Source organism: Cimex lectularius, unplaced genomic scaffold (genome assembly GCF_000648675.2).
Source record: "Cimex lectularius strain Harlan isolate CLEC.00 unplaced genomic scaffold, Clec_2.1 scaffold73, whole genome shotgun sequence".
Classification (NCBI taxonomy): domain Eukaryota; kingdom Metazoa; phylum Arthropoda; class Insecta; order Hemiptera; family Cimicidae; genus Cimex; species Cimex lectularius.
In genome coordinates this window covers 1,838,656-1,863,850 of record NW_019392632.1, presented here as the reverse complement: position 1 = coordinate 1,863,850, position 25,195 = coordinate 1,838,656, and the positions used below count along the sequence as shown (strand labels likewise).

The window sequence follows — 25,195 nt, the reverse complement described above, 5'->3', positions numbered from 1 at the left end:
GGCTTCCTCTCGGTTTTTATTTTAATTGCTCTAAAACTGGAGGTGTAATTTGCTGTTGATGAGATCTCGTATTGATGTTGTCCAAGTTTGTCTGAGATTTGTTTTGGATCTGTTACAAAGTCATTATTGATTTTAAGGCAAGATACTGGAGGGTAGATGCTGTGCCCTTTGATCTTTCTGATTGTGTTCCAGAAAATAGTTACTGGAGTATTCGAGTGGGGGGGAGGAATTTTGGTTGTTTAGTTAAATACTGTAAGAACGCAGGGCAACTTAGTAATTGAATCTAACTTCTAAAAGTGTACCCTATATCTAAATAAATATTTGTTAATGGCTATTTTATAAAAAAGTCTGTAATGTAATTTTAGATTAATATTTTGTGTACTTAGATCTAAGTCTTTATAAGTAGCAAAATCAATTTTTTTTATAATTGATTTTAATTTTAGCCTATTTCTATTTGCATTACATTATTAATTTTATTTTCATTTGTTTCTATCAAGATGTTGGTTTTTCTTTAAGACAACCCCTCAGACGAACTCAGAATGACTATGAGCAAATCTAGCATATGAAATAAAAAAAAGGGATGTATAATATTGTACTCGTACTTGTTAATAAATTATTTTATTATTATTGCTGTTGTTATATTATTATCTTTATTATCATTATTATATTATTTTTATTTTTTATTTTTTCACAAAGCATATAAAAATGTTAATCAGCCAAGATCATCTCTTTGTCAAATATGTTTACATATGCAGGAGTTAATAACAATGTGAAAAAATTAAATCAACAGATACGAACACGGATGTATAAATATTTTTCAAAAAAACTAATTTATAAATAAGAAAAATCATAGTAAATCAGCATGTTTTTCCACACAATCTAAAATGTTTCCAAAATAAGTTCAGCAATTTTTCCCTTGATGTAATCTACTTTATTTTTGTTCTTTTGTGATCTCAAAAAATTAGCCAGAGTTTCTCCAAAAACTGCAAACTCATCAGCTGTATTATTCACTTTTGTCCCATCTGATGTGTTTTTCGAAACTATTTCTTGGGCTTTTACGGATTTCTTCTGTTTTCTTTTAGTTTTTGCGTTTTTTACTTCAGTCTCTTTTTCTTTTTGTTCAACCGTCCCATTGTTAGCATTCTAGCAAATATTTCATTAAAAATTATGTTTAAGATTTTATAAAAGCAATGTAATAAAATATTACCAAGTCAAAATTTGTATGAAACGTGCAAGGGTTAAAAAGCGGATTTCTAATAATCACACTCTCTCCGACCTCAGTTATGTTTCTACTTATTGACTCAGGAACTAAAAATGATCAACAATTGAAAAAAAAAAAATGTAAAGAGCTATAACTAAATTGTAAAATTAATTACTATTTGATAAGCAAGATTTGTTGCCCTTTGTCCTGGAAAAATTAAAATTGCGAATAAAAGGTTCAATTAAAATATTTTAGTTTTAATTACATTTTCTGAATTTCCTTTCTTTCACTCTGTGCCTGACATTTTTCTTTGTTGTCATTTTTCAGAGTCTTTTGATCTGTTTTGTCGGTAGATTTTAAACGTATAATCTCCACTTCATCAGTGAGGGAGAAAGGTTTATCTTCATGTGCATTAACTGTAAACAACTAATGTTTAATTGAAAATAAAGAATGAGGTAAAAAAAGCTGATAATTTCACAGACAAATAAAAATTAAAGATATTTCATGATAAAAAAAGTTAATGGTATTATCATTTACTAACATCAATTAGACTAAAAAAATGTTTTATTTATATATTTTGTGAATAAAAAGAATGACAAAACAGTTTAATGATTAAAAAAACCAAAATGTTGAGTTTTGATTAAAATCGTATAAGCTGCCTGAGCCTCTTTCTCAAAGTTGAAGACAAATAAATTACAGTAAAAAATTCTTTGACATCAAATGTGATGTTGAATACCCATTCTTTGTGATCTATACTGCCTGGCACCAAGAAGAATGTCATCTTTTAAAAAAACATGCTTTCGCTGGATAATCATCTCTACCAAAGCGGCATTTTTAATTCCCAACAGCTCCTCTAACTAAAAAACAACCAAATGACTTATTTTATATTAGTGCCCTTTAATGTTTTGTCGCTGGCGTTGAAATTTCAATTATCTCATTCATTGTAAAATTAAATTAAATATGCTGTAAGAAAACAAAATTTTTTTTTCTTCAAGTAAATCATCTCATTATTACTTTTACAACTCTGGCTGGAAACAATCCCAAAAATAGTGAAATCTGAGAGAGTTGTAATTTATTACTTAAGTGTATAATAAACACAATTAAATGGTTACATTATATCCAGTTTTTTTTTCCTTAACTGAATCCAGTAATCAAGAAAAAAAAGAACAATTTTACTTAAAATACAGGCCAAAGACTAATTATTATTTTTTAATATTATGTGTTGTTTTATATCTTACGTCTTTCTGTAGAATAGTTGAATTGTCAATAGAGGCTAATTTCAAGACGATGAGGGAAACACAATCAGCCATGGTAAACGTGTCTTTAAATAGGGATGAGCAGCGAGTCTTCAGTTCATTTACAAGCCAAAAAATGTCAACCTTCATCAATTGGACAGAACATACAATCAAAAATATTGCAATTTGAGATTAAATGAAAAATGAAAACCTTTGGATCAATTGTCTCTGCCACCGGAAGCTTCATTGAAAATTTATCTATAAAAGTTTCCTGAGCCAAATTTTCCAGGAAACTTATGTCCGGTTTAACCCAACTTACATTATAGATAATCTTCCCTCCGTTATGGAAATTTATGTCAGAACTTTCCTTCAAAAGTTTGTTCACTTCTTTCTGACAGTCGGGCGACAATGCGCAGTACAGGTCTCGCACCATCTGGAAGGGAACAAGTTTTAGATAACATATACGTGAAATTTTCGTGGAATTTATTCGACACTTGCCATGTTTAATTCCTTCATTTTTCGAAGTGTGACATTTTCAAAAACATTCTTCAGCGATACTGCCAATTTCTTCAATGCTTGTTCATTGTAAAGAAACAAGCTGAACATAAAAAACTGAGGGTCAAAAGCGTAACCTTTATTTCCTAGAAAAAAATTTATTAACAGTATAATTGAAATTTAGTATGATTGAATTCACCTCAAATTCACCTGTTATCTGTTTTACAGCCTCTTTGAAAAAATTAAGCTTTTGAGAAACACTTTCATTTAGACATTTATTTGCTTCAATAACATTAACCAATTTTATCCAGTCTGACTCCAGGCTGAAAAATTAAATAAATTATAGAAAATGGATTTTCTGACAAAATTTGTTCATATTATACTCTATTAAGTTTATCTTTCATTGATTTTATGTCAATTAACAACAAATTATTATTATTGATGATATAATGATATATAAATGACATGTTATTGAAAAAGTCAAGCAAAAAAAGATGTAACATTCACTGTACAACCAAACTCTTGATAATTATTATTATTATTCAAAATTTTCATCTCTTAGAGTCCAATGTAAAACCCTGTCGAATATTTGCTATAAGAATTATCTTTTTGATACAGAAAACTCAATCCAATCTAATACTAAAAAGTTTTGGAATTATGTGAATTCTGTCAACACTTCTAAGGTCATGCCCTCTTTCATGCGTTTAGGAAATGAATCTTCATCTAATGGCAATGACATTGCTAATCTCTTTGCTAAATATTTCTCCCAAGTCTATGACCATAGTTCTGATCTTCCCACTTCCCTATCTGAAACAACCTCTCTCCTTATGCCATCTTCTCACACTATCTCTAATTACTATATCTCACACAATGAAATACTAAATTCTATCTCATTACTCAACGTGAAAAAGTCTTCTGGTCCCGATTGCATACCCCCTATATTAGTTAAAAAGTGTTCTGCGGCTCTTATTGCTCCTTTACACTATATTCTGAACCAGTCGTTAAAAACAGGTATTTTCCCCAATGCTTGGAAAAGCACTTTTGTCATTCCTCTACATAAAGCTGATGATAGATCTAATGTTTTCAATTACAGACCAACATCTATTCAATCCATGATCTCCAAGATATTTGATTCTATTTGTAATAAACTTAAAAATGACATTAAATCTTTTATTATACCTCAGCAACATGGTTTCTGCTCTAATAGATCAACTGTTACTAACCTGCCCACATTTCAAAATTACATCTTAGATGCAATAAACTCTGGACACCAAGTAGACTCAGTGTATACTGATTTTTCTAAAGCTTTCGATACAGTAAATCACACAATACTGTTAAGGAAACTAATGGATTATGGTTTCACCGGAACTATTGGGTTGTCCGGAAAATAATGCAGGATTTTAAGTTTTCATTAAAAAAAATCTATATAAAATATTCTGTTTACGTTTACAGGATTACTCATTTTTATGAATGTCAACACTTATTAATCCTCTTCCAAATGATATTGTTTGTTTACCTCTGTAGCATTCCGCTACTTGGAAATAATTCAGTCATCCTTATAATGTCAAAGCGAGAATTTCGTACGATTTTCTTTTACGAGTTTAAACTCGGCCGAAGCGGAGCCCAAACGGCTAGAAACATTAACCAAGTCTGGGGCGAGGGTTGTGTTAATGAGTGCACTGTGCAAAGGTGGTTTAAAAAATTTCGGGAGGGAGATTTCAGCCTTGAAGATGAAGAAGGTCGTGGAAGGCCTTCCTCTCTTAATGATGATGTTCTGCGATCAGTGGTGGAAGAAAACCCCAAAACAACTGTTCGAGAACTTGCAGAGCAACTCAAAGTCAGTAAAACGACCGTCGCTGACCACCTCAAGGCGATTGGAAAAGTGAAAAAACTCGAAAATTGGGTTCCACACTCATTAAACGATCGCCAAAAAATCAGCGCTTTGATGTTTGTGCATCACTTCTTTGTCGAAACAAAAATGACCCATTTCTGGCCAGAATTGTTACATGTGACGAAAAGTGGATTCTCTACGATAACACTAGACGTTCTGGACAGTGGCTCGACAAAGGAGAAGCTCCAATACATTTTCCAAAGCCCCCAACTCATCAAAAAAAGGTAATGGTTACGGTATGGTGGGCTTCATTTGGTTTAATACACTACAGCTTCTTAAATCCTGGCGAAACCATCAATGCTGAATCATACTGTAACCAAATTAATACCATGCATCAGAAATTGGCAGTAATGAAGCCCTCTTTGGTCAATCGGAAAGGGCCCATTTTGTTGCATGACAACGCTCGACCACATGTGTCACGTGTAACGTCACAAAAATTATTGGAGCTTGGCTATGAAACTTTGCCTCACCCACCCTACTCTCCGGACCTCTCGCCTACTGACTACCATTTTTTTAGACACCTGGACCACTACTTACAACACATAATATTCAAAAATCAAACGGAACTGGAAAATGCATTTATTGACTTTATCAATTCTAAAAATTCTGAATTCTACTCAGACGGAATTAATAAGTTACCAACACGTTGGGAGAAATGTATTGAGAGTATGGGAAATTATTTTGATTAAAGAACATTGCTTTAAAGTAACTAGTTTCTTTTTTTTTGTTTAATACCAAAATCCTGCATTATTTTCCGGACAACCCAATATCTTGAATTGGTTATCCAGCTTTCTATCCGACAGAAAACAAATAGTCAAAATAAAATCATTTAAATCATATCCCTTTGCGGCTTCCTCGGGAGTCCCACAAGGGTCTCATCTTGGGCCAGTTTTGTTTCTCTTATTTATTAATGATATCCATCTTGCTCTTCCTTCTGCTCAATTTTTATTATTTGCTGATGATCTGAAAATCTATTCTATAATCACTTCTCCTTCTGATTGTTTACAATTACAAAATTCTATCAATAATGTGCTAACCTGGTGTTCTAATAACAAACTTGCTCTTAATGTTTCCAAATGCTACACAATTACATTCTCTCATAGGAAACAACTTTTTATTTATCTCTATACTCTCCATGATGCTCTTTTAACGCGAGTTGAGGTCGTAAAGGATCTTGGTGTACTTTTTGATCAAAAGCTCAAGTTTAAAGAACATATTTCTTCAATAAAAAATAGATCTATGAAGATGCTAGGTTTCATCATCCGGAACACCTATGAATTTAAAAATCCTCTATGTTTTGTCCATCTTTATAAAGCTTTTGTACAACCCATACTAGAATATGCTACACCTGTTTGGAACCCATTCTATCTAAATTATCAAAAAATTCTTCAATCTGTACAAAACAAATTTTTAAAAAAACTTTCCTACAAACTCAATCTTCCTCCGAATTCTGCCTACCCTGGAATCCGCTCTGAATTTAAACTTTTCGAACTGGCACTAAGAAGGGATTACTTTGATATTGTTTTTGTATTTAAATTATTAAACAATCTCATTGATAGTCCTTATCTCCTCTCTCAACTACAGCTACATGTCCCTTCGTACTCTCTTAAAACCTATAAATTATTTTATATTGAATTCCAAAGCTCTAACTACATGCTCTCTTCTCCTCTACACAGAATGATGATCAAGAGTAACAACATCTGCAATAGCATTGACTTCTTCAATAGTTCTGTGCAATCTGTGAAAAACCTTATCCTACAACCTTAGTTGAATGCTTTTATATTTCATACTGTACAAAATTATTACAATTTATTTCATTTACTGGTTCAACTAATTCTCGCACTCTAGTCTTATTATATATTTACAAAGAGCATTATTTTCATTAAATATGTACCTAATTATTGTAGTTTCAATTGTCTTTCAGCTTTATTTTGTTTCCTCTGCCTTATTTGGTTAGTAATTATGTCTTTCATTTTTGTTGTTCAGTTTTTACTCTTTAATTGTATTTTTATATTTATCATTTATATTTACCATTTATATTATTACCATGTATATACGTCCTTATTCTTTTTATATATATTATTTGTATTTTTACATATATTATTTATATTTTTTGTTATTGTAAAATGTCTTTTTTATAGTGGATTTCGATCAGTAAATAAATTAATTAATTAATTAAATTTTAATGAGTCTTATTCCATGCTCTCACAAATGAACATTCATTAACTTTTATGAAACACAGTAACTCGGCAACTAATTATTGGTACAAATTAATTAAATAATGATTAATTAGACGAAAAATAGTTCATGGAAAAATGTATTAAAAATATTGTTTTGTTTTAAATATCTTCACTTCAGTCAAATCACCTACTCTGGTGTTGCTGGAGCTGTTTTTATTAAACATAGTTTGATGTCCACCGTTTTATACATTGTAACAATTGTCTTTATTATCTATATTATCTTAACTATCTATTATTTACGTGAGTGTATCAGAATTTCATAAAAATAGTGAAAAACGTTCTTTTTAAAAATGGTGGAATTCTATAATTTTACGATTTTCAACTAAATCAGTTTATTTATGTTTGAATTTAATAATAAGATAATCAAAAAATAATTGTTATTATTAATTAATAATTACAATATATAATTACATATTATTATGTAATTGTTGTTATTAAATTCATCAAAACATCTGTAATAGAGTTTTATGTACTTAAAATATTAATGTTTTGTACCCAAAAATCTTGAAAACTCACGTTTTTTCGGTATCGCCTGTAAAACCGTTGTACCTTGAGATGAAATCTACTCGGTTTCGAGGTTCGAGGTCTGTAAAAGTCCTGAGATACCTCGTGAGCCTCGGGAATTCGTGGCTGATCTCCATTTTCAACAAGAATTTCTCGTGGAGAAACGCTCGCCTATTAAACAACAATTTAAACAATACTGTTGTTTGTTGTGCTATTATTTTGTGTAGGGTTTTAACTATGAGGGATAAGGATGGTTTTCAGAACGTCAACAATTCTAAATCATAACAATAACATTGTTATGTTTTGGAAGAGGAAGTTTTACTATCGTTCTCCATGATTCATTTCCTTTTCTTTTCTTTACCCTGGCAAAGTACAAGTTACATTTTGTACGATTTTGTCTTTTTTTTTTTTCTAAATAAATTCTCTCGTTATTTTATTCGGTAAAGTTTTAAGCCTTTTAAGGCTTTATTTTTTTTCACACATCACAGGGTATTTTACAATTGTATCTCTAACAAGTAATAAAAAGTTTTTTTTAAAAATAAGGATCTTTATGTAAGCTACAAGTTTCTGAATATTTTAAATTTCACCTTTAAAAACTTAAACTTTAACTTAAAAGTTAAACGGTAATTTATACAAATTTATAGTGATGCAGCATTGGGATTTAAAAATTTGATTGCTGGTTATAAAATACAAATCAAAAACACTAATATGAAAATTATTTAGAAATCGAGAGATGCGGTCTGGTGTGATGTAGGTTTCAGAAAAACATTTTCTTTATCGTGCCAACGTTTCGATCTTTATTGAGATCATCTTCAGGTCCTGGGATTTACAAACATTGTTTACATTTAACAAATACATGTAGGATGTGTAAAAAAGTGAATTTATACAATGCAAAATATATTTTTTATATTCAATCAAAGTATTTCTATTCACTCAAAGTGTTTGTCTTCTTTGTAATTGTGGCACTCATACATTAAGTAATTAATGCGTATTGAACATAAAACGCTTTGAGTGAGTAGAAATACTTTGATTGAATATAAAAATATATTTTGCATTGTATAAATTCACTTTTTTCCACATCCTACATGTATTTGTTAAATGTAAACAATTTTTGTAAATCCCAGGCCCTGAAGATGATCTCAATAAAGATCGAAACGTTGGCAAGATAAAGAAAATGTTTTTCTGAAACCTACATCACACCAGACCGCATCTCACAATTTCTGAATAATTGTCGATTAATGGTCACTAACCACCACACACTAATATGAAACATGCACCTACTAAAATTTAAAGTGTATGCTGCAATAAATGTCAGTTCATTGATTACTGGTTTAATTAATTAGCTCAAATCTACACAGGCATGTAAACAAATACACATGTGTATAGAGTTGAGCGTATCACTTCTTGCAATCCACTTGCAATTCCAGCTGTTGTAATTTATAATAAATTATCTGCAGCCCTCGGGAATCATCCACCGAATAATGGCAGTCTGGGGTCATACTTCGGTCTTATCCGTTCAGCCACCAAAGCTGAGCTGCAGGTAATATCAACAGCTAGGTCATTTCAACTCTCAACGCAATCACTTTCTAAATTGAAACCAATTCACCCTCTCAAAAACATTCTTTCTTCCTATTTTCATATCATTCACTTAATTAGGGTGGTGGCGTACTTGAAATCCATCACCTTCTACATATATGAAATAACTACTCTAATAGAGGGTCGGTGGGGTACTCAATAGTCCACCGAAAACTCAGGGATATGAATGCTAACCAGACTAGTGTTTTTTAATTTATTTATTTTTATTATATGTGTAAAGTTTGTTCAGTTATTATATGAATATTTTTATCTTTGTAAGGTCCTGAGGTAGATTAGCTGGCAACAGGAAAGAGAAATGAGGGCATTAGTTATCTTAACACCCAAAGCCTAACTGACACCAATACAACTTGCTACAGTGTCAGAAGAATGAATTAGAAGTAATAAAATGCAGGAAAGAAAAGAAAAATAAAGTAAAAGAAAAAATATGGCTGGCAATGGCCAATTTAGATTGCTTTCCATAAAACTATCCACATTATATTAATAGGGTTTGTATTCACGAATGGTTATTCATTGTTGAATAAATTTATTAGCTTGAGTGGGCGTGGTTATAACAGAATATAGAGTACTCCACAGAGTACAGACCCACTAAAAGGTTAGTTGTTACATGTTTATTGAGTGGTTGAAGTACTGACATAATGGCTTACCATTTCTTTTTAACTGTACATATTGTTTGAAAGTTTTTTGTATGAATGTATTTATTAGTGTGTGTTTGAATATAAGTGAATATAAGGTTTGTGGCAGAATGTAGTTTATCTCACAGGCCCATCAAAGATTAGTCAATTAAGCTAACCTATTATGTTTATACCTATTATATATATTGTTTGAAAGGTTATGTTTTGTATGAAGGTACTTATTAGCACGAATGAGGATGGGAACTCAGTGGAATATTGAGTACCATGAGTTCTCATAATTTAAGTTAGGAATATAGTAGAACGTGTTTCTTTTAAATCTGTTGTAAAATCTAATCATCACGTATAGAAGGGCTAAATATTAGAGATAATATGTAAACACCAACTGATGTTGGTTATACAAATTTCATCAGAAATAATAGAATCACCAAGAAATAATCGCTTTTACTGCTAAATGCGAGGTGGAAAAGACGTGAGGTGCCATCAATGATATAGGTAACCATTAGCCAGCTAGCCAAAAAAAAGTCTGTGCGTTTTTCAAATGTGCATGTCCTTTTTACAGATTCCTAATCACCACTAAAAAATGGATTTTAGTTTTTATTGTAAATTATACATAAAAACATGTACTTTTATTAAGAGTATGTGCAATATAAAATTTACAAAAATTAATTAAATACAAAAACAGTTTATTCACCCAGTACAAATATATAAAAAGAGGTAATTACATTTTTTTAACATTTCTTCATCAGTCTTTCTCTTGACAATTTTGTAATATACACAAAACAAAAAATTTCCTAAACAACAAATGGATTTTGAAAATGTGTACAAAGGAACAAGTTATATTAGATTTTATATTAATTATTATTATGTTCATTATATTAAATTATTACCATCTCTAAGTTTATTTACAAAACGATTAAAAAATTATTTTAAACTATATATAAAATCACAATGAAGTAAACTGCAGTTTTGAGTAGTCGTAAATGATTAAACTTCATCTCTTGCTTTTCTATTCTGAGGTAGATAATTTTAGATATGCTCATTCAATGTCAAACCTCGTTCAATTTGCTCCTGTTTTAAAATCATACTAAGAAATTTATGAAACTATAAATAATAATAATAATTACCTTGGTTGAAATGCAAACATTGTAAGTATTGACTTTTGATCTGACTGTACAGTGGATTTTTTCCTTTTAAGTCCGACTCCTCTTGCAGGTTGGAGGGTAGGTTTCAGTCTTTGTCCTTCACTTTTTACAACCTTCTTGAAAAAGAATATCTTGATAATTTAAATCACCGTAAGAAAATACAAAATTCTCACCTTAGGGGAAGTTAATTTTACATTTTTAGCCTCAAGCCCTGATGTCACAAAGCCTGACATCGAACTTTGCCGCCTTTTATCGTTAAATTTAGGCGACGGTTTTGGCTTAGTTTCTTCCTGCTCTGTAATAAACTTACTCATAGAGTCTATGACTTTTAAAAAGCTCGGGCGATCACTTTTGACGCTGAAATTATTATAGAGATTATTGCTTGGTGACTGTTTCACAGTCGAAAATACGTTTTTTCGTTCATTCTCTTTTTTCTCTTTTTTTTCTTCTGGCCCATTATCGTCCAATATCATCGCAAGAATATCAAAATCCTCTTCTTTTTCTTCTGGTTTTGTAACCTCTGAGTCAGTGGGAGGATCTGGATTTGTTGCAAAAAACCTGAAATGAGAGCCTTATTTTTCTTTTTCTTGTTTACTTTATGCTAGTGTTAGCTTACAAAACACAGGCCAACCACTAAAAATGGCGAAATGCCAAAATCTGACAAACAGAATTATGAACCTCATCAATTCTCAGACCTCACAATATACAAAGATGTTTAAAAAACAATTGAACAATAGTAGACAATATAGCAATAAATACTTGAGTGGTTTACCTGCTCCGAATGACAGTGCTCTCGTCCAATATAGTTCTTTTAACTTTCCTAGCCATTCCTTCAAGACCACTATGACAGGGCGATGGTTTTGATTTAACCTTGCCATTTGGAGTCTTTGAAAATGGGTTCACCTTTTTTCTCTCAGGAGATGGGCTTATAATATCCAGAGTAGATGCAATCGCTTCATCAAGGCTTTCTTCAGTATCTTCTATCATCGTGGTGTTCAAATCGTTTCTTTCCTCTTCCAGATGAACGTCCAGACAGGATTTTTTCTTTGGGGGCGATCTGGTGTATAATTCCTTGAGTTCATTAACTTGATCTTCTGCACCTAAAGATTTACCAAGTTAAAAAGTAAGCAGAAAAAAATACGACAAAAACAAATATTAGCTTTACTTTTTTGATTGAACACAGAAATTTTGTTAATTATTACGTCAACATTCTGTTCTACACAGTTACCCTGTGTCGTCGTCCTTTTTACTTCTCTTGGATCCTTTCTTGGAGAAAGTGGCTTTGGAATGTGAAAACCACTCGACCATACACTATTTTTTATGACTGTAGAAGCTTGCCAACTATTTGTTTTCACTCCCTATGGAATTGATTAAATATAATTTCTCATAAGCCTCATAATGCAAAATGTAGACTTTGTTAATTTACGATTGCAGAGTTAAGAGTGGCAGAGTTTCAATCAATATGTTCATTTAATAATAGTTTCTTAAAATTTAAAATTTTCAAGTATTTATATATATATAAAAAGTAATAAAACTTACAGTTTGTTTGTCAGGATCCCAATTATCTATCTGATTAAGACTGAATGGATCCAGATTTCCCAGAGCGAGTTGGTAGTTGGTCTCGTCCGATAGATTATTCGACAGTGGGGCACTCATCCCCTCTGGTATAGGAGTCAATGGTACGACCTTCCTGGATATTGGATCGAAAACAGGCTGGTGTTTGAACATGAGTTCTGCCTGGAGGAATTTTTCGCAATAGTCTGGAGTCACGACCAGACTAGACATGTTTAGATGGGCACCTAGCCTTGTCAACGCCTAAAAATGTAAACAACAATAAGAATTTGTTGCTAAAACATTTTTTTCTCTGTTAAACAAACAACAAATATTACTTTACTTATATCAGTTTCGGCAGTTCTTTTGATAAATTTAAGGGCTTTTTGAAGGCCGATACCAGGGAGGGATTGGAGGTAATCACAGCCAGAAAGAATGCACATGTGTCGAAATTTATCTATTGTAAATTGTTCTGGCCTCTGTTTCATCGCCAATGGAATTTTTTCTTGTTCCACTAACAATCCATTGCCTACCAAGTCCATTTTAAAAATTACCTACAAAACGCTATTTTAATTACTAAAGAAAGGAAAACTGTCTAATAAAAAAAAAATATATATATATACCCGTTTACAACCAAATATAATTAAGTCTGAGTCTTCAGTAATAACGACATGTGCGATACCATTGAGGCTTAGGAAAGCAAGTTGAGCATCGGCTTCATACGGTGCCACGATGCAATCTACTCCAACAGACCTACATTTTTTGATGAGGTTTGAGGCCATTTCTGGAGTCACGTCCACGCATCGTTGAATCAAACTCCTTGCCTCATTTGCTCGGTCCTGTCTCAACAACTCGGCGGCTTTCCTTCTGTTCATTTCCCTGCGCCTGAAGAATTAAAAGGAAAAAAAAATTAGAAGGGTGTACGAGGATATTTTGACTGTAAGAAATGATAAATTATATTACTGTCGTCTGGTTTTTTCCGTTTCAGCTTTCGCAGGCAAGTGCCGGCCATCAAATACAAGTATAGGTGTGATGTCATGAGATTGAAGCATTTTAATAAATTTCATGCAATAAACGACATACCTGAAAAAAATTTAAATACTTTGATTAAACCTAAAATTTCTATACTGTGTACACTTAAACAATGTTTAGGGGATAGGGTTAAAAGAGGTGGCCACAAGGGCTACTGCACCTCGACATGAATAGATCTATTGTGATCCCCAGTATTTATAACTCACTGGTCAGCTTCAGGTTATTAATCAGCCTCCACAGCTTTGCCAACAGCTCCTTAGTGTAGGATCTTGCTTGTGATTTTTCTTGTCCTAGTTGCAAGAACCTGCACCTACATAGACATTCACAGAAACATATAATGTGTTCTGCGGTCTCCTCTTCTTCCTGGCAGTATCTGCACGGTGTTTCTTCTGTCTGTACTCCTATCTGGTGCATGTGCTTTTTTTTACGTGGCAGTGCTCTGTATCCTGGGGTTCATTGCACTTGCCTTCCAGTAATTCTTTTGGAAGTTTTGCAGAAGGTCTTTCTATGAATTTCTTTGCGTGCCACATATCTGTGATATTGTTCCACCAGGTTTTGGACTCATTAAGGATCCATTTTAAAATGTACCCTCTTTGTGGCAGGCTGCTAAGCCACAGTAGGGTTCAGGGCCCAGAGTCCATGTTGGCCCCATGTTTGGCCAACCTTTTTGTTGCCCAGGGACCCAAGCTTACTTTATTGGTTAAACAAAAGAGAAAAAAAATTGCACATAACAAAAGAGCACATAACGGCAATGGTGATCAACCATCTGCCAGAGTTGGACTATAAATTTTTAATAAACAACAAAACAGGACTAAAAATTTTTTCTCAAGGAATAAACAAAAGAGAAAAACCTATATAAATAAAATAAAATAATAACATATCTATGTATATTTACATATACTTATGCACATATAAATAACCAAGATGTCCACCATATTGTTTCTTTTAAAAATTTTGTACTGTCAATGTTTTTCTCAAATTCTCATTGATAATGGTTATATTAAAAACTGTAAATTATTACAATTTTGAAAATCAGATGGTAAAACAAGGAATTACACATAAAAGGGGCAAGATGTAGTAGTCTTTCACAATCTTCCTAGTCTCTCTAGTTTCGCCATGGTTTGTCAGATTCGTTTGGTGATTCGCCATCATCAGTGGAGGATGTGTACAAACAAATAAAACAATGCATAATTGGCAAATAACACACTGACAAGTGGATCCGTCATACTTTGTTGGTAGTTTTACTATCTTGTTAGTGTTTCTAATCTATTCCTTCATTTTCTTTCAAAACACATGAAATATCCTGATTATGCATTTTTTGTACAAGCCCGAAACATGAGCCACAAAACTCATCAGGTAAGTACACCTCGATCTTTCAAGCTGAAATTCACGCTAATAAAAATTTAATAATCAAAATAAAAAACTACTTTCCTGTAGTTCAACGCTTGCATTGCAAACTTTACCAAATTTAAGCACTGGGGGTTATTTTATAAAGAGATTAGGTGCTTTCTTGTCAACATGGGCAAAAAATTCTTACATGCCGTACTCGAAATTCTGCCAAAACTGGGAATTCAGCTAAAAAGTGAAAACAATCTTCTCACACCTGCCTGTTGCAGAGAGAGCGTTTATCGGAACTTTTGACACTTGTGGGATTATAATTAAGGTAAAGTAACTCGCACTTAAATTTGAAAAACCAGCGAGCTAGCGGAATGGATGGAATTTTAGTTTGCGCTATGTTCAAGAAAAGTTGATCGATATTAAGATCCTTATACAGCAAAAACCTAGAGGAATTTTGTGTATGAAGGAGACATTTCATGAGAGGTGTGGATATGTTTGATCAATTTCGATTGTAAAAGTCTCTTTATAATTGTCCAGGGAAAAATTTTCATCGAGCTGAAATTGTTGAGCCAAGGTATTCCATGAAGAGAACCGTGATATTTTGGACTTTATGATTTCCAGCGCAGTATTCCTGGGAAGGTTTAGGACCTTGCAGACATAGGAAGTGTGTAAATTTAATGTAAATTGAAACAAAAGTTCAACTGAGGTCTCAACGTAGATGATATAGTTAGGGGTGAAAGAGTTTGAATGAATGGATGCATTTTAGGGTACTATAAGTGATTAGTTGTGTCAAGTCTCATGAAAATTGTGTTATGTTGTAGAAAATAAAACATCCCAGTGCGATTTTAATAAAGTCATGATTCTAATATACACTGGAAGAGTTTAAAGTGTACACAGAAGTATACTAACTGGTCTGTTGATTCTCCCCTTGCGAGTTTTTCAGCACACGAGAAGGCCCCTTTGTGGAGCCAACAGTAGGAATCTATCGCCACAGTGCATCCGGAAAACTCTTTCACGTGTACCGGTCGGGTAGCCGGCTTCAGAAACGGCAAAAGGCCCTGGATGCCCATATCGATGAAAAACAGAAATTATAAATAAAAAAACATAAAACAAAAGAACAAAACTCAAAAGCCAAAGGAAATCGGCCTTGGTCAATGCATTATCGCTTCCCGCCAATGCTCTCCCCTCTTCGGTATTTCGAGAAGGAAGGTAACTTATAACTTTCAAACTCATGTTTGACAAACATGACATCAACTTATAACTCGACAAGAGGATTAAAGTTTGTCAATTCAAAGGCGAGGCGTTCAATAAATGCCCAAGGGAGAAAGTCGAAGAAAGACTTTCACTTTGGCCAACCCTTAACAGGAGGATTACACCGGGATTCCTAAAAAAATGGTATGCCTGGATACATAAGTCCAATATAAAGAAAATCAAGTTTTTAAGAAAAAAGTTTGAAACTCATTACATAATAAAAATAATTATATGTTTAAACCTAATTATTATTATATATCATGGATGACTGTATTTGACAAAACGTTTCTTTCAGTTTTTGTTTACAATACTGCACTCCCATTTTTCATAAGATAACGTACAATTTATTTTGTTCGAATATTCCCTGTTTTGAACAATTATTCTCAGTTTTTCTCGTTTTTATTTCGTTGAATAAAGTTTCAAGGCACCTAATGGAGGCTTTTTGCCGGGGAAGTTTAAAAACAGGTCTTTTTGAAACATGCACAATTTTTGGATTTTTTCCTGGCAAACTTAACATCCATGATTGACGCATTTTAAGTAAATTTCCTGGCTAAAAAAAATAAATAAATAAATAAAATTTCCAAAAGTCGTCTTTGTCAAAATATCGAAAACTCAAAAAGTAAATAAAGCCCAGCTGATTCTGTTATCAGAAACCTTTTGATAGGTTTCAAAATACAAACATCACACAGAGGGAGAGAGGTTCGGCCTCGACGGCCAGTCGGCCTCTTTTTTGTTCCCCCTTCTGTTTTTTTAATATTATTTTTTTTATATAATTTTTTTTTCCTAAACCATCAATAACATCATCACAATTTAATGAAAAGTTGAAACTTGGTTAAAAATATTTAAATTTCATTTTACAAAGTGGGTGTCTTTTTTGCACCTCGTTAGGAGATGTGGCTTTTCGGCTACGGGTCGCTCATTTGGAAAGCGGATTTTCCGTTCAAAAGAAAAGTCGTCGGCTACATCAAAGGCTACGTTAGACGGTTTTACCAGGCTAGCACGGACCACAGAGGAGTTCCCGGCAAGGTAAGCCGTGAGAATATATTTAAAATTTCGTATTTAGTAATAGTTGAGAAGTGCTTGGTCATCTGTCAGTCAAAAAGCCAGAGAAAATCTGACAGACCAAAATGACCAGGGACTTTTAAGCTACAACTTTTTTTTTTATACCTAGACACCTCGAGGAACTTAAAACACTGATCTTAATTCTTTATGACTTATTTCCAACAGTTGATAAGGGTGTGTTCCTTCCATAGCTCAGTTAAAGGAACATGAAAAATGTAGTTTGGTCCGCCCATAATCTGACAGTCAAAGAGCGAGAGAAATTCTGACCCAACGATGGCCAGGGATGATCAAGCTACAATATTTTTTTACACCTAATGGGTATTCGGAACTTAAAATACACTAGTTTTAATTCCTTAGGAATTATTTGCAACAGTTAATAAGAGTGTATTCCTTCCATAGCTCAGTTAAACGAACATGAAAAATATAGTTTAGTCTGCCCATAATTGGACTGTCAAAAAGCGAGAGAAAATTTGACAGACCAAGATGGCCAGGGACAATCAAGCTACATGCTTTATACCTGGAACATCTTAAGAACTTAAAATACACTGGTCTTAATTCCCTCGGAATTACTTGCAACAGTTGAAAAGGGTATATTCCTTTCATAAATCTGTTAAAGGAATAAATAAAAAATGCAATTTGCTTCGCCCATAATCTGACAATCGAAAACGAGCAAAATTTTTACAGCCCAAGATGACTAGGGATGATGGCACCCAAAGACATGCTTGTCTCATTGTCACTGGTGCCAGAGAACAATGCCTACTGCGGCCCTGGTAGTGTTATTAAACCTACCATCACTTCATATTTTAATCCAAGGAGAAGCCAGAGCAGCAGCCCACAGGATCATAAATGGACAACCTTCTGAAAGGATAGGCCATGTAAATAAACAATGGAAAGTGAGGGAGGAGATACAATGGCATGCCAATTGATGCCACTACTCCAAAGTACTGATACCAGAACAGGAAGAATGGGCCAAAGGAATACCGCTAAAGGGAAACTCTTACTGGTATACTGACTACCAACCAACAAGGGTACAGGAGCTGGAGTCTTCAAGTTGAACACAAAGACTGAACTGATAGTAAACCTAATGATAGTAAATATGCTTCAGTTATCAAGTTTGAAATCATAGTGATTGAACAATGCACCAGAGAAATAAAAAGGCTAGGAATACATTCCCAGAAGGTAGCCCTTAGGGCTCTAGCATGCGAGGCGAAGTCAAAGAGTGTGTGGAACTGCATGGAGGCCCTGACAGAAGTAAGCGACACTAATGCCCTGACCCTGGCTTGGGTCCCTGGGCAACAAAAAGGTTGGCCAAACATGGGGCCAACATGGACTCTGGGCCCTGAACCCTACTGTGGCTTAGCAGCCTGCCACAAAAGAGGGTACATTTTAAAATGGATCCTTAATGAGTCCAAAACCTGGTGGAACAATATCACAGATATGTGGCACGCAAAGAAATTCATAGAAAGACCTTCTGCAAAACTTCCAAAAGAATTACTGGAAGGCAAGTGCAATGAACCCCAGGATACAGAGCACTGTCACTTAAAAAAAAGCACATGCACCAGATAGGAGTACAGACAGAAGAAACACTGTGCAGATACTGCCAGGAAGAGGAAGAACTGCAGAACACGTTCTATGTTTCTGTGAAGGTCTGTGTAAGTGCAAGCTCTTGCAACTAGGGCAAGAAAAACCACAAGCAAGATCCTACACTAAGGAGCTGTTGGCAAAGCTGTGGAGGCTGATTAATAACCTGAAGCTGGCCAGTGAGTTATAAATAACAGGGAAGCATAATAGATCTAGTCAGGTCAAGGTGCAGTAGGCCTTGTGGCCGCCTCTTTTATCCCATCCCTACCCTGACCAGGGACAATCAAGCTACAATATTTTTTATACCTGATGGGTATATGGAACTTAAAATAGACCAGTTTTAATTCCTTAGGTATTACTTGCAACAGTTGATAAGGGTGTATTCCTTCCATAGCTCAGTTAAAGGAACATGAAAAATATAGTTTGACATAATCTGACAGTCAAAAAGCCCAAGAAAGTCTGACTGACCAAGGTGGCCACGGAAGATCAAGCAATACAATTTCATTGTCAAAAACAATCAAGTTACAATATTTTATTATACCAGACAGGGGATACAGAACTTAAAATATATTGTCATTATTCCTAGAGTAAATGTTAATAAATGCTGTTGTAAACTATCAAGCTAAGCGTCAAGACCCTTCTTCTACTGCTGATTCACTCAGGACTCCGAACTATATACATACTTCAATAGAACTCTTGGTTTGAATATGTAAAAGTAACTGGCACAGTCGGTAGGACACCTGCAAAGTTGATTAGAGAATATAATTTTCTTAAATTTGTTTACCTCAATGGTCCATCAATTGAAGAGACTCTACACAGGAATTCACATTATTTTTTAACTTCAACTTTATGTAAAAACCGTTTTCTTCAATTTTTTATAAGACCTATTTCGTTGGTTGTAACGCTAAAATTTATAAAAGTTTTTTAATCAACTCATAGTACTAGGTGACACGCTTCCATGTGAATTCCTGTGTAGAGTGTGCGCCAGTTACTTTTACATATTCAAACCAAGATTCTATTGAAGTATGTATCTAGTTCAGAGTCCCGAGGGGATCTTTAGTAGAAGAGGGGTCTTGATACACAGCTCGATAGATTACATCAGCATTTATTAAGTTGACATCTCCTTCACATGCAAAGAGCGCAAGCTAGTTCATTTCTCTCAATTCGAATAAGGATGTTTTTATTTCAAGCAGTTTTCCCTAACTTTATACTACACCTCTCATAAGAAGTCAACATATCGAACAATTTAGAATTAGAAACATGGTACTGTGAGTTAAAACGGATCTTTCGAGAAGGGGTAGTAGAAGATCAAAGTGATTACATTAACTTCTAGAGGGGGATGTGAAGACATTACAATTATTTTAATAGTCATCTTGAAATAATCTATTAAAATATTTGATAATAAATAGGATTATTAGGCTAGCATTTATTAAAACTTGCTTATTTATTACTTAATCAAACAAGAACAATCTTAAGATAGTTGTCAGTGTTGTGCCATCTGAAGAAACATGTATCAAGGATGTACAAACATTTAATCACCTAGAAACTAGTTCTAATACAAATAAAGAAAATTTAGTGCCTTTAGGTTTTAACTGAATGTTTTGTTTCTTTTCCAGCCTGGGCGTGTGGTTACAATTTTGCCTTCAAAAGATCCAGAGGTGATTAATAAAAAAATTATTAATCCATAAAAGTATTCTGATTTATTCGAAATATAAAATTTCAGGCTGTGATATGGGGTGTTGCCTATGAAATACACAAGGAAGACGTCCCGAAGGTTGTTAACCACCTGGACTACAGAGAAAAGAGTGGCTACGACAAAAAAATGGTCATGTTCTATCCAGGACCTTCCGAAGAGCTCGCCGGTCGGCCATTCGAGCTGGTCATCTATGTCGGCGACACTGGGAACGAATGGTATCTCGGCGAGGCAGAGATAGGAGAGATCGCACATCAGATAGCCGAGTCTGAAGGCCCTAGTGGGACCAATGCCGAGTACCTTTTCAATCTGGCTAAAGCAACAAGGAACCTCGCACCCGGCTTCAATGACTCACACCTTTTTCAGTTAGAGAACGCCGTCACCCAAATTCTGAACCAAAGAACAAATAAAGTGTGATGACAATTAGTTTGACAATATTTATTAATTAATGAGATACTCTTAAAAAATTGTCTTTCTTGCACCCATATATTGCACATATTATTAATTAATATTCTGCTGATTAATAAGAATTTACTTATATCATACAAATTCCACTTGGGTTTAGAGTTGTATTTATTTATTTATTATCTATTTTATTAGAATTGTTATTTGGAATTCAAGTTTTTATATGAACGTGCTTAATAAATCAATTATTTGTTTATAGAATTGTTAATAAAAGCTGGTGTGATATTTGTATGATTTTTTAAACAAATTTAAAAACCTATAATACAACCATGTCCTCATCTTTGAGCCAATTCTTAAAGGAATGAATGACTGAAAATTAGATAATTGTACTACAAATAAAATACATCTACCAAATTTGCCTGGAGCCTGTTAAAAGCAAAAGAAAATTCATTTTTGAACAAAGTAAATCGAATTGTCATAAGACAGCAAAGATTGACTTATACAAAACTTTTTTTTAAATCTTTGAATAAGTTTTATAGTAAAAAATATTGCTTATACCTACATATCATGCATACATATGTACAGCTATGTGTACAGCTGCTATACAGTCATAGTGGTTATTTGTGAGGGATCAAAGTTTCTTCTAACTTGTAACTACTTGTGTAAGTTTAATTTTTATTTATTATTATTTTTTAGGGGCATCCAAGAGCTTGGTCATTTCAGCCTGAGCACATACGAAATATATTAACACACAAATAAATACATTCACACCTACATACATTGCATTCGTTCTAGTGATAGATGGGAGTACTCGGTATTTTTCCATCAACCTGCATACAAGAAACTAATCTAATTGGGGTCGATGGGGGTACTTTTAGAAATACTCCACCATCGACTCAAGTCACGTGACATCTCAAGGGGGATGCTATTTCACCATCAGCCCTTCCCCATTCACTCTAATAAATACACTCACTCAATTAATCGTTATTACTGCAGGTACTTAAGCAGCCATCAAACATTATTAGTGGAAAAAATCTACGAGCAACTTATAAGCTTAAGGATGTTGAAAGAATACAAAGCCACCGTATCTGCACCCTCAAGGCAAAAATGGATGTCCAAAAACAGCTTTTCAGGATTGTGATTTTAAAATTTAGACCTAACCATACCTAAGTTTAGACCTTTGTTAAAAATCAATTTTTGTAATAATTTTTTTCTTGTTGTTCTTACATTTCATCAAATTCAATTGTCCTATTAAATAGGTTTTTTAAAATTTGATTTTATCTTGACTTTTTGGTACTCATATTACCATCTGTAACAAGGTGGGTAAAAATGGGCTTAGTTAAATTGTATTGAAAATACTATATTTTACTGGTGGGATAACTGCAATAAATCACTTGTTATCAATGAATGCTAATGCAAGTAAGTAAAAACATCTCTTTGTTGAACCTAGACAAATATTCATTAGGTGTTATTCAAGTTGTCTAAAAAGACACATTGTGTTTAAAAAAAAATTGTTTCCTTCTCGACTTTAAAAATTATACACAGTCTGTCAGGACTAAAGACACTGGAATATGCACTTATCTCATTTTACCAAAATTGAACTTATTCAGTTTTGCCTTGGGGGTGTGAAACAAGCTGGCATAGGCTGAATGCTTTGAAACATTGTTTTACTGTACATTCAGTCAGTTATTTTTCCACAATTTTAGTATTTTTTATGTTTCAAGACATTGACCAAAGGCTGCATCAGGTTTGACAAAACGTTATAACTGGAGGGTCTCTGACCACCCTGGTCTATCTGAGTTTGGCTGGGTACAAAGTACAAATGCAATAGCTCTAGAAGGACTACAACAATCAAATCAAGATATTTCAATTTCACCTGATACCATCAAAAATTACAAACGAATTTTTTTTTTCACATTTTCTTCAGTTTTTTCAATTCTTTCGAAGCCACAACTAATTGGATGCATGAGACAAATAAAACCTTAGTTGGGATATTTTGAAAGTGGTATTGGAATTAAGAAATTTATTCAAAACCTGAAGGACTATGAATGATTAATCTTTATTGTTTGTTAAGCTACAAATTAATTCTGTTCACTGGTCTTGCAGGGTTCTTGAGAGAAATTATTTTCCCCAGAGGGTTGTGAGATCATGCTGTAGTCTTTATCAAATGTAATACATGTTACTTAATATTTTTTTAGTCATAAATGTACAAAAATAATTTAATAAGATTTTAAAGAAAAAGAATTGTTTTATGGGTCAAGAATATGACTGAATAATGACCCTCCGAGAGTCTGAAACGATAGGAAAGGATCCTGTTAACCAAATTGAGAATCGGCCATGTTTGTCACACAGACACTTCCTTTTGGGTAAAAACCCACTCAGGTGACTTGTTTGTAGTGTCACATCTAATCGATGAGTACCATGCTTTGGCCCCTTACAGGGAGCGAGTAGACATAACCCCTGACATAAAGATTTGGCATAAAGTAAATTGTTGTGTGCCCTGTTACTTTTCTTAAGAAACGGGGGTGTTTCCTCACATATAGAAATGTATATACTGTGTGCATGCGTGAAAGTAGAGGTGAAGGCCTTTGGATTGGAACTGCATGGGACTGACTAGGTGGAAGTCAGCGACACTAATAACCTGACACTGACACAGGTTCCTGGCATAGAGGCAACGAAAAGGTTGATACGTAGACCAAAGAGGGAGCCAACATGGACTCTCTGGGTCCTGAACGCTACTGTGGCCTAGCATCCTGCCACAAAAGAGGATACATCTTAAAATAGATCCTTCATGAGTCCAAAGCCTGGTGGAACAACACCACAGGCATGAGGCGAAGAGATTCATAGAAGAGCTACCCACAAAACTTACAAAGGAATTACTGGAAGTCAACCGCAATCGCACCAGGATTCTGGCTGGATTTTTGACAGGTCACTACCACTTAAGAAAGCACATGTACCAGAAAGAAGTTCAGACAGGAGAAACACTGCAGATACTGCCAGGAAGAGGAGGAGACTGCAGAACAGATTCTATGTTCCTGTGAAGGTCTAGTAGGTCCCAGGTTCTTGCAACTAGAACAAGAAAAACCACAAGCAAGATCCTACACTAAGGAGCCGCTGGTATAGCTGTGGAGGCTGATTAACAACCTGAAGCTGGCCAGTGAGTATTAAATAACAGGGGAGCACAATCTATTCAGGTCGTGGTGCAGTAGGCCTTGTGGCCACCTCTTTTATCCCTATCCCTAGCCATATGAAAGACTTCGGCTGGAAAAAAAAATGTTGCATCAAAAGCTTGAGTAAATTTTATTATTTATTTTATCATGTATGAGTACTATGATTTTTTTTTTTTTTTTTAATACAAGTGTAAGATTGTAAAAGTTAAGAAAATAGAATTATCATCGAAGAAAAGAAAATGCCGATTTGGAAAATAAATAAAATATTTGCTCATTATGCTCTCTATGACTTGATGTCTTCAATGGCGTCAAATAATATTTTGTAAATCAAAAGGACGCAAAAAAATTTTTTCAATAAGGATTTTTTTTTCTCTGGATTGATCATCACAATTTTAATCTGAAGAAGCGCGTTTGAGTTGTAAATATTTACGAAAATAAAAACGGCCAGAGAGATTTTCAGAATAGTTATCGTTGGTCTTGAATAAACTATATAAAACGACAATTAAAAAAAAGAGATTAACCCCCAATCGTCAACTTCCAACCAAATTTTTCTGTAAGCTAATTTATTTTTATTAAAGCGACTGGAAAACAAATAAGGCTAAACTTAAAAAATATATATCTGTACAAATATATAATTAATTACAAAACATTTCCTTCTAAATGAACCATCTTAAGGGGCGTTGCTAGATTATATTCAAATGAACAGGCTGCTGATTACATTGTCTTTGAACCTGATTTCTAGACATTTATATTAAAGGAATCGCCCCAAATAAACACGAATAGGATTTTAATCTTAATTTATCAAACGGTTCAAATAGAACGGCCCTGGAAAAATGTGAAGGGTGAACGGGGTAGGGAGAAAATCGAAGCTGGGCAAAACACGTCAAAACTGAGTCATGCTTGTGACGGCACCGGTAGCTTTGTCTAATTGGTATTCAGAAGTTCAGCAATGTCCCACGAAAGGCTTTTTATAGATTTCAATAACGTAAGGCACGATCTGTACTTTAGTAGTTAGTATTACATGAAATTGTAATCAGATTTAACTGTTGGCTTATAACTGACTGTGATTCAGAAAAGATTGGTGCTCCGATTATAAAAAAGTAAAGTTAAAATAAAATAAAAAAGTTAAAATAAAACCACCCGAGGATTTTTGATTGAAGATGCAAATTGATGATT

General features: G+C 33.7%; 3 protein-coding genes across 8 annotated transcripts; 1 reads left to right on the top strand and 2 right to left on the bottom strand.

Annotated features, from left to right (window-relative positions):
- Nucleotides 1–656: 656 nt before the first annotated feature.
- Nucleotides 657–7,844, bottom strand: LOC106662917. 3 transcript variants are annotated; one of them, XM_024224564.1, is made up of 10 exons: nucleotides 3,315–3,410; nucleotides 3,142–3,254; nucleotides 2,935–3,077; nucleotides 2,648–2,869; nucleotides 2,440–2,580; nucleotides 1,938–2,058; nucleotides 1,467–1,617; nucleotides 1,377–1,408; nucleotides 1,208–1,308; nucleotides 657–1,143 (listed from the first exon to the last, which is right to left on the bottom strand). In XM_024224564.1, the coding sequence occupies exons 3-10, from the start codon at nucleotides 3,040–3,042 to the stop codon at nucleotides 880–882; spliced, it is 1,140 nt and encodes a 379-aa protein (XP_024080332.1). In that variant the 5' UTR covers nucleotides 3,043–3,077; nucleotides 3,142–3,254; nucleotides 3,315–3,410; the 3' UTR covers nucleotides 657–879. The 3 variants fall into 3 exon arrangements, with proteins under 3 accessions (XP_024080332.1, XP_014242851.1, XP_014242852.1); XM_014387365.2 differs by lacking the exon at nucleotides 3,315–3,410 and adding an exon at nucleotides 7,579–7,844 and having other exon boundaries at nucleotides 660–1,143; XM_014387366.2 differs by lacking the exon at nucleotides 3,315–3,410 and adding an exon at nucleotides 7,579–7,842 and having other exon boundaries at nucleotides 661–1,143; nucleotides 2,756–2,869.
- Nucleotides 7,845–10,519: 2,675 nt separating this feature from the next.
- LOC106662886 (exonuclease 1) lies at nucleotides 10,520–16,276 on the bottom strand. Of its 4 annotated transcripts, none has more exons than XM_014387324.2 (10): nucleotides 15,767–16,275; nucleotides 13,451–13,570; nucleotides 13,111–13,372; nucleotides 12,826–13,041; nucleotides 12,476–12,751; nucleotides 12,102–12,294; nucleotides 11,709–12,036; nucleotides 11,110–11,494; nucleotides 10,919–11,049; nucleotides 10,520–10,862 (listed from the first exon to the last, which is right to left on the bottom strand). In XM_014387324.2, the coding sequence occupies exons 1-10, from the start codon at nucleotides 15,925–15,927 to the stop codon at nucleotides 10,841–10,843; spliced, it is 2,094 nt and encodes a 697-aa protein (XP_014242810.1). In that variant the 5' UTR covers nucleotides 15,928–16,275; the 3' UTR covers nucleotides 10,520–10,840. The 4 variants fall into 4 exon arrangements, 3 of the variants coding, with proteins under 3 accessions (XP_014242810.1, XP_014242811.1, XP_014242809.1); XM_014387325.2 differs by lacking the exon at nucleotides 15,767–16,275 and adding an exon at nucleotides 13,726–13,753 and having other exon boundaries at nucleotides 10,919–11,052; XM_014387323.2 differs by having other exon boundaries at nucleotides 10,521–10,862; nucleotides 10,919–11,052; nucleotides 15,767–16,274.
- A 456-nt stretch (nucleotides 16,277–16,732) lies between these two features.
- LOC106662914 (putative glutathione-specific gamma-glutamylcyclotransferase 2) lies at nucleotides 16,733–20,870 on the top strand. The gene is made up of 3 exons (XM_014387362.1): nucleotides 16,733–17,134; nucleotides 20,368–20,409; nucleotides 20,475–20,870. The coding sequence occupies exons 1-3, from the start codon at nucleotides 17,000–17,002 to the stop codon at nucleotides 20,859–20,861; spliced, it is 564 nt and encodes a 187-aa protein (XP_014242848.1). The 5' UTR covers nucleotides 16,733–16,999; the 3' UTR covers nucleotides 20,862–20,870.
- Nucleotides 20,871–25,195: the final 4,325 nt, after the last annotated feature.

Excerpts from the sequence above, each read along its gene's own strand:
- LOC106662886 (XM_014387323.2), bottom strand. The coding sequence starts at position 15,927 with ATGGGCATCCAGGGCCTTTTGCCGTTTCTGAAGCCGGCTACCCGACCG. Across the intron at positions 13,373-13,450 it reads ACGGAAAAAACCAGACGACA|GCGCAGGGAAATGAACAGAA; the intron begins GTAATATAATTT and ends TTAATTCTTCAG. Across the intron at positions 12,752-12,825 it reads CCGAAACTGATATAAGTAAA|GCGTTGACAAGGCTAGGTGC; the intron begins GTAATATTTGTT and ends TTACATTTTTAG.
- LOC106662917 (XM_014387365.2), bottom strand. The coding sequence starts at position 7,703 with ATGGAGATCAGCCACGAATTCCCGAGGCTCACGAGGTATCTCAGGACT. Across the intron at positions 3,255-7,578 it reads ACAGGCGATACCGAAAAAAC|CCTGGAGTCAGACTGGATAA; the intron begins GTGAGTTTTCAA and ends TTAATTTTTCAG. Across the intron at positions 1,309-1,376 it reads CAAATCTTGCTTATCAAATA|TTCCTGAGTCAATAAGTAGA; the intron begins GTAATTAATTTT and ends GATCATTTTTAG.
- LOC106662914 (XM_014387362.1), top strand. The coding sequence starts at position 17,000 with ATGTGGCTTTTCGGCTACGGGTCGCTCATTTGGAAAGCGGATTTTCCG. Across the intron at positions 17,135-20,367 it reads ACAGAGGAGTTCCCGGCAAG|CCTGGGCGTGTGGTTACAAT; the intron begins GTAAGCCGTGAG and ends TTTCTTTTCCAG. Across the intron at positions 20,410-20,474 it reads TGCCTTCAAAAGATCCAGAG|GCTGTGATATGGGGTGTTGC; the intron begins GTGATTAATAAA and ends ATAAAATTTCAG.